This window comes from Centroberyx gerrardi, chromosome 1, assembly GCF_048128805.1.
Source record: "Centroberyx gerrardi isolate f3 chromosome 1, fCenGer3.hap1.cur.20231027, whole genome shotgun sequence".
NCBI lineage: Eukaryota > Metazoa > Chordata > Actinopteri > Beryciformes > Berycidae > Centroberyx > Centroberyx gerrardi.
Genome location: NC_135997.1, coordinates 34809192 through 34824158, shown reverse-complemented (window position 1 = coordinate 34824158; position 14967 = coordinate 34809192). Strand labels below are relative to the sequence as shown.

Genomic DNA, 14967 nt, shown 5'->3' with positions numbered 1-14967 from the left:
TCACATTCTATCATTTTCAGTCGGAAGTCGCAACGGCGCATTTGTGGATAAACGTGATTTTATGAGAAAAGATCGATTTTTGGCTGTTTTGGGGTTTCATCAGATTTTAATAAAATAAAGCCTTGGCTTTCATTCTGTGTAAAGATTATTGTGAATTTCAAACGCTAAATATAGTTTTGAAGCTCATAAAGGTAGGGTGACAAGCAGAACTACTAGCTTAATTTGTCAACAAAGCTCGCATTCCTCATGTTGCCAGGTTTGTGGTTTTTAATGTACTTGGAAATGTTATAAATGCTGTAGGATTTAAAACGCTGTTTATAAAGTTTGTCAGGGTTGTATTGTGGAGTTTTGGTATTGGTTTGTTATTTTGGACTAGTTTCGTTGATCATTGGGCTGTTTATGGGTTGGGTTTAATTGGCTCTCCCCTATGTGTCCCTTAAAATTATGAATGAACATCTCTATAGTCTGCAGGCTGCAGATTGACCTACTTGCTGATTCCTGGAAATGGTCTTGACTCTGATAAACAGGCTACTGGAAATCATGTGACTCAAAGAAAGTGAAAGTGTTTTGACAGGCTATATGTATCTGCTGTTTCACAGATAACATTTCACATGTAAGAAAACGAGATAGTAAGTATACATCATTTTCATATTTAGTTCTGATACCATAAAATAATATTTTTAAACAAATCTTAATGAAATTAATGGCTAACCTTTGGCTCTATGTTTCCATCCAACTGTTTTTATGCACATTTTATTGTTTTGAATAAATAAATCTTGATGGAAACGGCAAATATCCAATAAAATTCCCAGAATGCACATAAAAGTTTATACGCTCGCTTGCAAAATAAAAAGTTAAATGGAAATGGCCGATGGGTTCCGGGGGGTCCTGGGGGTCTGGTGGCCAGGTGGCTCGGGGGCATGGTGCTGATGGGTTCCGGGGGGTCCGGACAAAGTATGGAAGTATGACATAGGTCTATAGCCTACATTTTATCCGCTTAACAGATCTGATGTAAACATACCTTAATTCGCATGCTTTGTTTTTTTTTTAACATTATAAACTTTATTCGAAAGTTGGATGGAAACATAATAATCATTTAGAGCTAGTTTTTGCTGTCAAGTGTGTGCCCAAATGAAGTACAATTAGCAATGTCAGAAGTTGGGTTAGGTTTATTTGCTAATTGCAGATTGATCCAGTTGTCAGTGTTCTCGTCAGTGCCCATGGTCTGAAAATAGTAAATGAACTTGTCTTAAAATAAGTTGTGTGGTCAGGCACATGGCTGGTGTATTGCTATTTTGATTCAGCACAAAGCTGATAACTTACTAACCAATATCATGTTGGTGAAGTCACAGTTTTATTCTAAATTATGTGAGTGGGCTCTCCAGCATGATTGACGCTGCATCACTGATCACTGGGTGTGTCCAGGACAGTACACTTCTTATGCAGCTCTTTAAAGGGATGGTTCAGAGTACTATGTTCATCATCCACCAAGATTTGAGCATTCCTAACATTCATTAACTGTAATAAAATGGAGCTTTTGGGTGTTGCACTTTCTATGGTGAGAAAGTTCAAGAGAGCTGCCTGGCCGTTCCCTCTGTCCTTTGGTCGAGCGAGGTTCACTCTAGACTACAGTACAGAAGAGGATTAGGGCCACATGTGAAAAATGTATTTGAGTTCTGAGTTTAAAGTCAGAATTCTGAGTTTAAAATCAGAACTTTAAACTCAGACTGATATGCTTTTCTCAGCGTAGAAATGACTTTAGTTTCATTTAGACACACTGCTGCATCAGACTGATTGACATACATCTATATGATCTACACCCCTGAACAGATTACACACCTGTACTGATCTACAAATCTGAACTGATCTACACACCTGAACTGAACTGCACATCAGCAAGCAAACATGAGCAGTGTCAGCAAACACAGCGGTAAGTTTGTGTCTTATTTTTCCTCTATGAACTGATTTAAGAAAAGCAGACGATCATCTTGATATCAGATACATGAAGTCAGTGGGAAAAGGGGAAAACTCCCAACATCCAAGTTAAGGCTAATGTATTTTAATCCAAAGACTTGAAAGTGTTTGAGTCTACTGCACTGCTTGAGTTAGGCCAGAGATTACCAGGACAAAGTAGAAGTACTTTTGAAATGATTATCAAAATCCAAACATGGTGACGTTCACATTGCATGATGTACAGCAGCTAAAACATTCGGGAATGTGATGTAACTTTAGCTTGTTAAATGAAGTAAAAAGAACAATCTGATGCTGTCTGAGTGAAAGATTCTCTGTTGCTTTAGTCATGACCAAAATCACTGATTGCAAATGTTACAGGTCTCAAACTGTGAGCCTGTAAACAGACAAGAGTTCCTGTAAAACAGGAGAAAAATTTATCTTCTTCGCTTCTTTAATTAACCTCACTCATAGTGTAAATAAAGAATCTATGGCACATTACTCAATTCAATAAGAATGCATGAGCTGAAGGCTTACAAAACATTTAACTATTCAAAATGCTCAAAAATGTTCAAAGATATACACTCAAATTGTGATACCAGTATTACATTAATTTAAAACATGAACCTATACTAATAAAAGCATTCTTAAGCTCAAAAATGAAATGTTCTGGAGCCAAAACTAAAACTTTCTTTTGATCTCACTTTGATCTTGTAGGAAAATCATAGCTCAAAGATTATATTATTTAATAAGGGAAATTAATTATAAGTTATTAGACATATCCCAAATAGAATGTGCACGTAAACCAGCCTGGAGACCCATGCTCGAATCGGCCAGAGCAATAGCCCCCACAATCCAGTGAGAAAGCCTCTGCATTGTGACAGGATTACCATTGCAGGGCGCAGCCCAAGACACAAACAACTGGTCCCCTTTCCTGAAACCACCAGTTCTATCCAAATACGCGTGTAAAGCGCACACCGGGCACAACAGGTGCAGCCCTTGCTGCTCCAGAGAGCTAAACGGCAGAGGTTGGAAAGCAACACGCTCCACAGGCGAGCATGAGTTTATGACCTTAGGGACAAAAGCCGGGTTAGGTCATAAGGTAGCCTGCAAATTCCCAGGGGCAAAGAGCATACATGCAGGATGCACCGACAGTGCATAAATATCACCTACATGCTTGCCGATGCCAAGGCCAACAATAGAGCCGTCTTAAACGACAATTGCTTCAGGCCAATCTGCTCAATAGGCTCGAATGAATGACTCACCAGAGCCAAATCCCACAAAGGGGAAACTGGACTACAGACCGGCAGCAGCCTCCGTGCCCCTCTCATGAACCGGCAGACAAGGGGTGCTGACCCACAGTCTTGCCCCCAAAGCCAACATGGCAATTTCTTAGTTAAAAAATATGTATTGTTTTTATAATAGCAACAAAATAGCTTTCAGCACAACTAAGTTATACATAACCTTCTATTTAACAACTAAAACTCTTAAGTGAAGAATCTGTATTTCTTTTTTTTCACTTGCAGCAACAAAAAATTCCTGTAACAAAACACAACAAAATTAAAAATAACTTTATATTTAAGAACAAAGGTAAATAATTTGTATTGTTTTTCTTTTGCACTTACTGCAGTAACAAAATATTCTCAGCAATGTTGCAAATCACATAATATTTAAGAACTAAAACTCAAAGCTTGACAGAACTTAGTTCTGTACTCTACCACACACATGGAAAAACAATCTTTTTCAAAACAGGCTAGAAGCTATAACACAATGGCCATATAGACTGGTAAATCAACAGTTCTTCTGCAGAAAAATTAGGATGTCTGCCTTCTCTGGGAGAATACGAGATCTCTCTTGGCTTCTCTCTTGGCTTCTCTCTTGGCCTGGATACCTTTGGGAAAGCTCTGATAGCAGGGGTAGAGTGTCTCTCTTCTCCCACCACCAACGGGCAGGGTCTTCAGACATCGGGATAGGAGGCAGGCCTCTGTAGAGCTGGACTTCTTGTTGAACCCTATCAGCGATGTTTTATTGCTATTGAGATGCTGTTATATTGGTACCTTGACATATATATAGGAACCAACCTGTTCAGGTTTTAAACCTGCAATAAACAATTTCAGACCCTGTAACCAATCCTGAAACTACCGTAGCTATGTGGAGATTTCCTTGAGACATAATGATATGCTTACTACTTGCTTATGGCAGTCCATCGAAAGTCAAAGATGACATTACTTATAATTAATTTGTGTATGGTGGGGCTCTGGTCCTGGTTGAGTCTGTTTACGGCAATGCCACTGCATGTGGCTGTGGAGACCAATCCTAGAGCCACAGATCTTGCCGCAAATAATGCAGGTGAGGGCAGAGTCTGGGGGAGGAGGGGGTAAATTGGATCTCCATTATTAGGGGGTAAATTGGATCTCCATGATGACCCATGGAGCTAATGGAGCTCCATGATGACCTGTCCACAGCCATCCACTCCAAGTCACTGGGTTTGATATTGCATCTCTTCATGATGTTCTTCAGTTGGTCTTCAGGCATGTGGATTTCGTGTCCAATCCAACGAAGATGGCGTTTAGCTAGGGTTGCCTCTGTGCTGGTGGCGTTGGTTTTTTGGAGGATATCAACATGTGGGATGCGGGCCACCCAGGTGATGTTAAGGATTTTCTGGAGGCAGTGGAAAAGTGGTATACCGTCCAGGCCTCAGCACCGTATAGTAGTATGGAGAGACATACGGCTCGGTAGACTGCCACCTTTGTTGATGTCCTCAGGTTGTTGTTCTCAAAGACCCTGGAGCGCAGTCGACCAAAGGCAGCTGAGGCTTTGTTGATGCAGGCTTGAATGTCCTCCTCAACCAGGCAGGATGGAGTCAGAATGCTGCCAAGGTAGCAGAAGCATTCGACAACGTTGAAGGGCGTACCAGCTATGGTGAACTGGGGAAGTTGAGTAGCCGGAGAATGCTGCTGGATAAGTAGCTCGGTTTTTTGAGTATTTACCTGAAGGCCAAGTGAGCAGTACACTGAAGACACAATGTCAAGTGCGTTTTGTATGGTTGAGGGAGAGAGGGATTTGTGGGAGAGCAGTGTGACTGCAGCAAGGTTACCGGAGCTAGTACACAGCCCTGCTTGACCCCCACATTCACTGGTAAGGACTCTTGCCTTCATGTCGTCATGGAACTGCTTGATGATGTTTAGAAATTTTGATGGCAATCCAAATTTGTTAAGCAGCGTCCACAGGATTGTTCGATCCACGGTATCGAAGGCCTTTGCTAGATCTATGAATGCAATGTATAGAGCCTTGTTTTGTTCCCTGCACTTCTCCTGGATATGGCGGATGATGAAGATCATGTCAGATATACTCTGGTCTTTCCTGAACCCAGCCTGTGACTCTGGAAGGATGTTCTCAGTAAAGTGTATTGTAAGGCGGAGCAGCATGACGCATGCTAGCACTTTGCCAGTCACAGAGAGTAGAGAGATGCCACGACTGTTTCTGCACACTGAATTGTCACCTTTCTTTTTGTATATGGTGACGATGTTGCTGTCCTTCCACTCTTGAGGGATGGTTTCCTGTTGCCAGACCTGCACGATGAAGTGATGAAGCCTCCTGGTAAGGAGGTAACACCATTCTTTTAGCCTGGTTCCAGACTCCTGGGGCCATAATCACAAAACATTTTATCTTACCACTAGGAGGACTCCCAAATAGCACTAAAAGTTCCTAGCTAAGAGTTTCCTCTTAAAACCTATTCACGAAGCTGCTGAGACCAACTTTTATTAACGAATGGGGAGAAATCTTAAGCTAAGAGAAAGGGCGGGGTTGACCTCGTTGCTATGGATGATGTCGTGTTTCATGAAGTAGTGATTGGCTGATAGGGGATGGGTCTCTATCAGTGAATTCATCATAGAAATACTGTAGGAGGTATCATGTTGCCATATTCAAATAAAGATTTTAAAATAAAAATGTAGGCTATTGGTTCACTGATTTAACATGAAACAAAGAATAATATACTGACTAGTCAAGTATATGTTGATCTCCGGTGTTATTGGGTTGTTTCTGTTTGTTGGTGAAGTGACTGCATCCCTGGCTAGCTCTACTATGATCATAATACCCTCGCGATTAAGGCGATACCTTTTTAAAAGCTCAGTATCATTAAATGTTTCTAAAATGTTGACCCGATTACGAGGCGGATTGCCGGCAGCAGCCATTTTAGGATTGTTTGTGATTTGGTCTTAGTGACTTAGGAGTCCTCTTGACTACCCCTAACTTTTCACAGATTTAGGAGCTGGTTTTAGTGCTAAAACGCTTTGTGAAATACTCTTAGACCAAACATTTAGGAGTCCTAAAATTAGGACTGACACGCCCATTATTTTTAGGAGTTTCTCCTAAATCAGCAAGTTGGGAGCTACTTTTAGCATTAAGATGTTTTGTGAATACGGCCCCTGAGCTGCTTCTCACCCACTCTTAAGATTTGGTCGAGCGATTCAGAGAGTCTGGTGTTGCTCTATCCAACAGCGATTTCTCGATCAGAGAAACGATCAGGCCAATCAGCGCCTTTGTGATGTTGTCAGCATCCAGTGTGGGGGCATAGGCGCTGATCCACGTGGCAGAGTGGCCTTTAGCCAGTGGGATGCACCAGGTCATCAGCCTTTCATTTATTCCCTGGGGAGACTCTGGGATGTTTGGGAGGAGTTTAGTCCTGACTGCGAAGTCAGTCAGTCAGTCGTATTTAAGATTTCAACAGAATTAGTTTCCCTGATTGTCAGAGGTAGCTGGTTCCAGAGATAGATAGAGACCGCTCTACTGCCTGCTGATTTTTTTCTTGATTCTAGGGACAGTAAGGCAGTGTCCTGCGATTGGAGGGAATGAGGGGGAACGTAAGAGATGATGAGGTCGGATAAATATGATGGTGCAAGCCCATGTAACGATTTATATGCTAACAGAAGCACCTTAAACTCTGACCTGGCTTGAATTGGTAGCCAGTGAAGGGAGGTCAGGATGCGAGTAATGTGATAACATTTTCTAGTTCTGGTTAATATTCTGGCGGCAGCATTTTGCATTTTTAATACTGTAGTTAGGTAGGCCAGAGAATAAGACGTTACAGTAATTGAGTCTTGATGAAACAAAAATGTGTATTATTTTGTGTATTTTTTTATAAATATTTTCTACGTTGTTTGGGGAAAGCAATGGAAAACAATCCCTTGTGCAGCTGATTCTGTATACTTGCTGCAGCCACGTACAGTGCAACAAACCAGTGTTTTAAATGCTTTTGTTGGTTTACTGGCACTTCAAATAGGCTATTGTTATTATACAATGACACTTCCACTGACACTTCCCAATCTCAGTAAGAATCAAAGTGGATTCCCCAAAACATACCAAGCCCTAGACCATGCCTACGAGGCCAGACACAGGAAGTGTATTATGGGAGGCGTAATTTTAGTCCATTGATAGGAGGAGGCAACCTCAGTGAAATAGAATAAACACAATTATTTTCAGTAGTGCTGGGAAAAATAGATACACTACTACCTTTTTACTACAGTTACAATACTACTACAACATACTGTATGTGCAAGTTCAAAATGGGTGATCTTTTCCTTTAAATGTGTTTGTAAGTAGTTCAAACTAAGACCGGTGTAAGGAATAAAATGAATATTGTGCTTTTTATATGAATAACACACTCTGTTCTTTTTTCTCAGAGTAGAGTGTCTTTTTTCCTCTACATACCATAATGATGTAATCAGTGCATGTATGCGTGCACGTGTACTATATATGGTTATGTGTGGTTTTGAGTGATCCTATAGGTGGACACATAATTAAGAAGCCCAAACTGTGGGTTGTCTTTGAGCCAAGTGGGTTTGGCTCTGTGCCGAGATTTACGGTTTTATTTACTTCAATCCAAATAAGTGAATTCTCTCCACTCCGTTCTTTGTCACTTCTTTGATGCTTGTCTGGAACACTGAACTGAACCAGGCATGTCTGAATAAAGAATCCACAGAAGACTCTTGAACCTTGCTTATTCATTTTGACCCACAAAGGGTGAAGTTCATTTTTCCCCCACACCCTGGGGTGTAATTTCCACTGGGGACGGGGGGGACATGTCTTCTCTCTTTTCAAAATCCCGTTTGTGTCCCCCCCACTTTTTTAACCGCAAAAATCGTGCTTAATACGCTACTGTTTGGCTAGCCGTCAGATTCTGGCTGAGAATGTGAATTGAGCTGCTGATTGTAAGGCCCTGATATACTCCAAAAAATTGCCACGGACGAGTAGTGGACACGGACAGCCTGCCTACGCGGTTCTATAGTACATTTTGGCGTCTGTGTTGCCAACTTGGCGACTCTGTCGCTAGATTTAGCGACTTTTCAGAGCCCCCGGCAACTTTATTTGTCAAAAGCGACTAGCGACAAATCTGGCGACTTTTTCTGACCATGGGAAGCAATGTTAATGTGTTGAATCCCAAAGCATTTGGCAATAAATTGGTATGGGTGATGCCGGTTTGCTCTACTTGCTTGTCTAATCAAGAGAGGTCTGATGATGATCACAGTGTAGCTCCCTCCTTCCACTGAGAGCAGGGACTGTAGGATAGGGTCCAATGGTAATTGCTACCGGCGTACGCCGAAACTGGCCCGGGTGGGCGGAGTCAGCACTTTGAAGTTTGATTAATTGACTGTCTGTCTTTCATCTTAAAAGGTAAACGTTAAGTATGGATACATGAAGGTAAGAAGTTCTTGAAGGATCATAAAAAGGGGATCATAAAAGGCATGTATTTTGAGTGACACTGTGAAAAGGTAGAACCAAAGCCTATCTAATCTCAGCTATAACCAATACTCATAATAAAGATAACTACACACTAGACTTACATAAAAAAGCGAACACATTCATTGGCAGTGCTCTTATACTATTGACAGTGTGTGACTTCTAAAAAACTTCTAAAAAAAAAAAAGTTTCATATTCTTTGATACATTTTGTATATGTTTGTTGTGATTGAAGTTGCAAATGACACATTATCTATCGATAGTGCCACAATAATGTACCATAGATCTGTCAGTCCTATTCTTCAAAATATATATATATATCCATAATTGAATAACTCAACATGTGAAGTTCAGTAAAGTTGTAGGTTAAACAATACAGAAAGTAAGACAGTTTTTCTTATGCATATTTAGTACTATTCTGGCAGAATTTAGCATGATGACCAACTTAATTATTTCCTGGATTTTGTATTGGTTACCGTAGTCCCTAAATGTATGTAGAAATGCAGGAAATGGGATTCAAATCGCAAATTTTTTTCTGGGGGAGTACCCCCAGACTCCCCGTTTTATTGTGTCCCCCCTACTTCTCAAACCAAAGTTACGCCCTTGCCCACACCTAGCATCTTTGTAATTCAACCCACTACACACGGAGACCAGAACTTTCAGATAGCGCCAGACGGCTCTGCATCAACCGTTGAAAAGTGGACGGTGTCAATGTATTAATCAACTTGCACATAATCTATTAGTAAGTGCTGCTACTTTATGCTAGTTCTACGCGATTAGAATAGAACATGAATGAATTATTTTTCTCCACTCATTTTATATTTGCAATCCAAGATAAATTAATTTAAGAGACTAATTAACAGATAGGCTAACATTCAAACTGTTGAAGCTATTAAAGCTTGTTAGGCTACTAAAAAGCAACACCACACCTTTCACTATTGTTTGCTCCACAGTTGCCTGTTGTCCTAATAGTATGCTTATGGATGTCTGTTTTTCATGATAACATACAAACAAGACTAGGTTAACCTAGTGCAAGCTGGGCCATCGATGTCTCGCCTCCTCTTGGCTTTCGCACCCTAGTTTAATACGTGTTCTGTACTGCCCTCTGCATTGTAGTGATATACTATATGTGTGGTGGGCTGCAAAAACCCTTCACATGGTGAAAATTTGACATTTTTAATTTTTGATATTTCCAAAAACTAGAACCTCTTCCCTGTGTATATCTTTGTCCACTATGGGAGAAACAACAACAAAACAACAAAACCCACGCAGCTTTTATTGTGTAGTGCTAAAGTTTTTCTGGGTGGTTGTGAAAAGGCAAACTGCTCAATATTACAAAGATGCAATACAATATGAACCAACAGGTTGATGTTATAAGAGGATATGATAATAAAAATTACAAAAATATACTTTTGTTGGTGCTATTTTGCCACGATTTCATCAGCTATGTTTCACGGGCAGAAAGAGGCATGTTCAGTGACGAAACGGATATTTAAAACGGAACGGAAACGGAGTTTATTGCGATGCGACCGAAATAATGTGTTATATAGATTATGAGCCAAATGTATTTATTTATTTAGCACGTGACATCAAATGCTAAAATGCAAGCAATTATTTCTTTTTTTTACATTTGGCCTCGAAATTGATCTACAACTATATTAACCAATTTTTTAAAAGTCAATATTAGCACCAAAGAGGTCAAGCAAAGAAATGCAGCAAACCGGAATGCCTTATTGGGCAGAAAATGTAGCCAGACTGTGTGTTCCGTGGTCCAGAAGAGAAAGCTGTAGGCGTCCAATGCTGCCGCGAGAGGCTTTACCATGGAGTCTATGGGACACCCGGTGCGTCCTATACAGACGCAGAAGGGAACCTTTAGCGTCGTTATAGCGACGCCAAGGGATTTGACAAAGAGTCAACATAGGACGAGTTGGGAATGAGAACGGGTTGGGAAAAAACACACCAGCACTGAAAATACTTCCAATATTATTTGTTTACCTCAACAACATACTTGGTCACTTCCTTACAGCAATCTGAAATCATAGGATTGTCTTCAGTGTGTGTCTATGGATGTCCTTTACACCTATCGGACACTTATCTATCTTTGCTTTAGTGGTGAGAAGGTAAACAGGAAGAAGGCAAAAATAGAATGGAGTAACAAGTGAGGTTATCTATATAATCAAAGTTAATTTGTTGAAATGAAAAGGGATCAGTTATCTGTGCCTTGTAGTAAAGCTTTTCATTAGATTTGCAATAAGTTGTTAACATCAGTAAGTGGGGAATAATGCAAGTGGATGTAGTGATCATCTGTCTGTGGACATGGCTGATGGATATCTGACACGACTACCAGCTTCGCTCATAGTAAGTGACTCTGTCCTAGTGCTTGTTAGCTAACACCTAATGAGTAGGTTACTGTCATTTTGCGGTGTGTTTGGCAGTCTGTGTTTTTTCCTGGATATTAGCTGTAACGTTAAGTCCGCTCCTCTCGTGCCCCTCGTGGATGCGGTCAGCAGTCGGAAAGAATGAGGGACAGACATACCGGCTAACTTGTTTTGCTAGCCAACTACTCTTCACAAAACCATAAAAATAAATACTTTCCCTTTGTTTTCTGAAAATAATTATTCACCATGATGTAATATGGAGAAAAAACAAAATCACTCAAAATCTCCAAATGCCCGCAAAACTTGTTTTCGATCTATTTTGGCTCCTTTCAATTCAACTTTATTGTAACACTAACAGTGCAAACAAGGCAGTATCACATATACCACCATAACTGTGTAGGTCTTGACGCCACTTCTCGCGTGACTTTCAACAATGGGTAGTTAGTTAGCTACTTTCACTCTTCTATAGGCCGGTCCGATGGCCCGGCAAAAAGGTAAATATCAGCAGATATATTGGTAATCTGTTTATTTTGCTCACAAATGATCAACAGATTCAGGCCCTAATGTTTGCTTATATGCTTAGCTGGAGGAGGGCATGGTGGTTCATATGGAACCCAGTGAACCTCTTTGGATTCCTCTCATTACCATAGCTTCGGTCAGATTCTGTAAGCAGTGCACTAAAGACAAACACACACAGTATACTGAGCCTAAACAAAACCCACTGGCAGCTTTACAGCCATTTCATTCCACTCTCACCAAGTGCAGGTCAGTCACTACCTGCTACCTGCTCACCTTTTCAGATTCACCCTGCAGTCTAAAGAACTTTTTAAAGACAAGGAGGAAGGAAGAAAGGCGCTGTGCTGTACATTTTAAACACTGAATAATGAGGAAAAATCTTCTCATCAAACAGACTGATGTTCAAGACTCAATGCTTTCACAATTAAAAACTTCATATCAGCAATGTGAAAGATTTAACTAAGGTGCACTTGTTCTTCCACAGGACAAGAGCAGGGCAAAGATCTGAGGATTGTGCTGGTGGGAAAGACTGGAGTGGGAAAGAGTGCATCAGGAAACACCATCCTGGGGAAAGAAGCATTTAAATCAGTGTGTGCCTCTTCCTCTGTGACATCAGGCTGTGATAAACACAGAGAGACAGTGGATGGGAGAGAGGTGTCTGTGATTGACACTCCAGGCCTGTTTGACACAGATCAAGATGAAGATGATGTCATCAAGGAGATTAAAATGTGCATCTGTCTGTCCTCTCCTGGTCCCCATGTTTTCCTGGTGGTGATACAGCTGGGAGCCAGATTCACTAAGGAGGAGCAGGAGACGGTGAAGATCATTCAGGAGATCTTTGGTCCTGAGGCAGCCCAGTACACAATGGTGCTGTTCACTCATGGAGGCCAGCTGAAAGGAACAATTGAAGAATATATCAGTGGCAGTAAAAAACTTAAAGAGTTCACAGATCAGTGCTGTGGTGGATATCATGTATTTGACAATGAGGACAAGAATTGCTCTCAGGTCACAGAGCTGCTGCAGAAGATTGATAAGATGGTGGCAGTGAATGGAGGAGGCTGCTACACCAATGAGATGTTCAAGGAGGCTGAAGCAGCGATTGAAGAGGCGAAGAAGAAGATTCTGAGAGAGAAAGAAAAGGAGAATCAGAGGCTTCTGAAAGAGGAAGAAGAGAAGAGACGCAGAGCGGAGGAGGAGATGAAGAAACGTTTAGAAGGAGAAGCTCTGAAGAAAGCAGAAGAGAAGCTTAGAAAAGAAAAAGAGAAGTTTCTAAAAGAAATGGAGGAAAAAAAAGCAAAAGATGAGAGAGAAGCTAGAGAGAAAGCTGAGAGAGAGAATTCATTTTTAAAGAGATGCACATGTTGGGGTGCAGTTATAGTTGGAGTAGGAGGAGCATTTGTTGGTGGAGTAGCAGGGTTTGTGAAAGGTGCAGTAATAGGTAGTTTGGGAGGGCCAGCAGGTACAGTGGCAGGGGCAACCATGGGAACAGTAGCTGGAGCAGCTGGGGGAGCAGCTGGGGGAGCAGCTGGGGGAGCATTAACTGGAACTGCTGTAAATGAAAAGTGCACCATACAGTGAGAGAACAATAACAGTCATGTAGACCAATTCCGAAATATGTCCATGTTTGAGTTAAACAAATCTACATTTTTTTGTTATTTGATTGCTGCACAATTTCTATGTTATGGCAAAACTGTAATCATTGAAATCAAGTGTTATGGTAATAAATACTCCTTTTCAAAAGTAGTTTTTTACATTTTGAAATTGCATTATCTGCCATGCTTGTTTTATTTTCTACCTTTTTATCTCACCTCTCATATCTGTTGCACTCCTGATCCCATTGAAATAAGTTAGGTCACCCCATTTAATTAAAATGTACACAATAATAATAATAATAATTATTTATTATTATTATTATTATTATTTTATTTAACTGTGCAAGAAACAATAAAAGGTGAACATTTGACAAAGTAACAGAGACATTAAAACATTAGGGCATTAAGACGACATAACTGTCATATCACTGGTTATAGAAGGAGAGTGAGGTAAAGGAGAGTGAGGGGAGCAACAAACCTAAAAACAAACAGACACACAAGACAGAGAAGAGAAAAAGGGAAAGAAAAGTGTGGATGTATTCTGGGAGTCTTTGAAAAGGGCGGGAGGGGGTCAATGGGAAGTGGGGAGTGGGGTGGTGACGATTTTAGGGGACCACAGCTGGAGAGGGCCCACAACAATTCCAGAAGGATGTATGAATTAATGTATTCTATAGATCCTGCAAAGGCATTTGATACTGCAGAATAAAAAATAATAAACCCACAAATTATGCAATATGTGATGAAAATAGTTTTAATTTTCCAATCCATGTCCCCCTCCCCCTCCAAAAAAACTGGTTCGGTCCTCTGCTGCGCGTTCAGAAACTGATAGAGGGCAGAAATGAAGTCAGGGTCTGCGCCATGGGGCAGACGGCAACATGTCAGGCAAAAAACATGAATCTGGAAGTCAAAAAACAAAAGAAAGGAAGGTGGAGGAGGCCAGGAGCAGTGCAGGGGCGCAGTTCATCACCTCATTCTTTTCTAAGGTGAGTTTATCAAGCAATATTAGCAGACAGAGGCTAATTAAAACAGGCTGGTTAGGCTGGCTGGCTAACGTTTGCTAAGTTAACTAACTTGTTAACTACCGGCAAGGCTGTCACCCGTCATATGGAATCGTCACTAATGAAGAGCAAGATGTTGCGTTCCTTATGAGTCAAAATGGACCGTAATTTGTTCTGTATTTCTCTATTTAAGGGATGAAAGTGAGAATAACACAATGACGAATAATAATGGCAAAGGTAAAATTCATCAGGTCTCTCTCTCTCTCTCTCCTCCTGTGTGACGGTGTGTGTCTGCATTGGTTACAGAGTTGCAAGCTTATTGCCTATTATAGTACTGGAATTTTTGTTTCCATAACTATTTTGTTTTGTGTATCTTGTAATTATGCAAAAAAAAAAAAAAAAAGGATCCTCTGTAGAATGTGAAAAAGTAAAATAGCCTACTCTGAAGCCTTTTCTGTAGTGTTTGCAATATTTCTATTGTGTATAACCCTTTCTTCCAGTATAGTACATAGTAAAACAAGAGGTCTCATGCTGTTTTACAAGCAAAAGTAAAATAAGCATATTATCTACAGTATACATATTTTATACTATCAACCAAAGATCCATATCACACACAGGCTCATTGCAGTATTGATCGCTGCTCTTAGTGTCTTCTTTGGTCAGTGTGGCAGTATCTGCTGTTTTGGGTGACTTATTTAATTTTGGGACGTATCTTCATTGTTTTGAGAGCTCGATTGCTCTCACAACTCTGGCCTTTTCCAACTATCTGCCAGCTATGGCATTGATAAGGCAA

General features: G+C 40.6%; 1 protein-coding gene across 1 annotated transcript; it reads left to right on the top strand.

The window, feature by feature from the left end:
- Nucleotides 1-528: 528 nt before the first annotated feature.
- LOC139920507 (GTPase IMAP family member 7-like) lies at nt 529-13350 on the top strand. Its single transcript, XM_071910530.2, has 3 exons — nt 529-629; nt 1831-1930; nt 12069-13350. The coding sequence occupies exons 2-3, from the start codon at nt 1906-1908 to the stop codon at nt 13160-13162; spliced, it is 1119 nt and encodes a 372-aa protein (XP_071766631.2). The 5' UTR covers nt 529-629; nt 1831-1905; the 3' UTR covers nt 13163-13350.
- The last annotated feature ends 1617 nt before the right edge of the window (nt 13351-14967 follow it).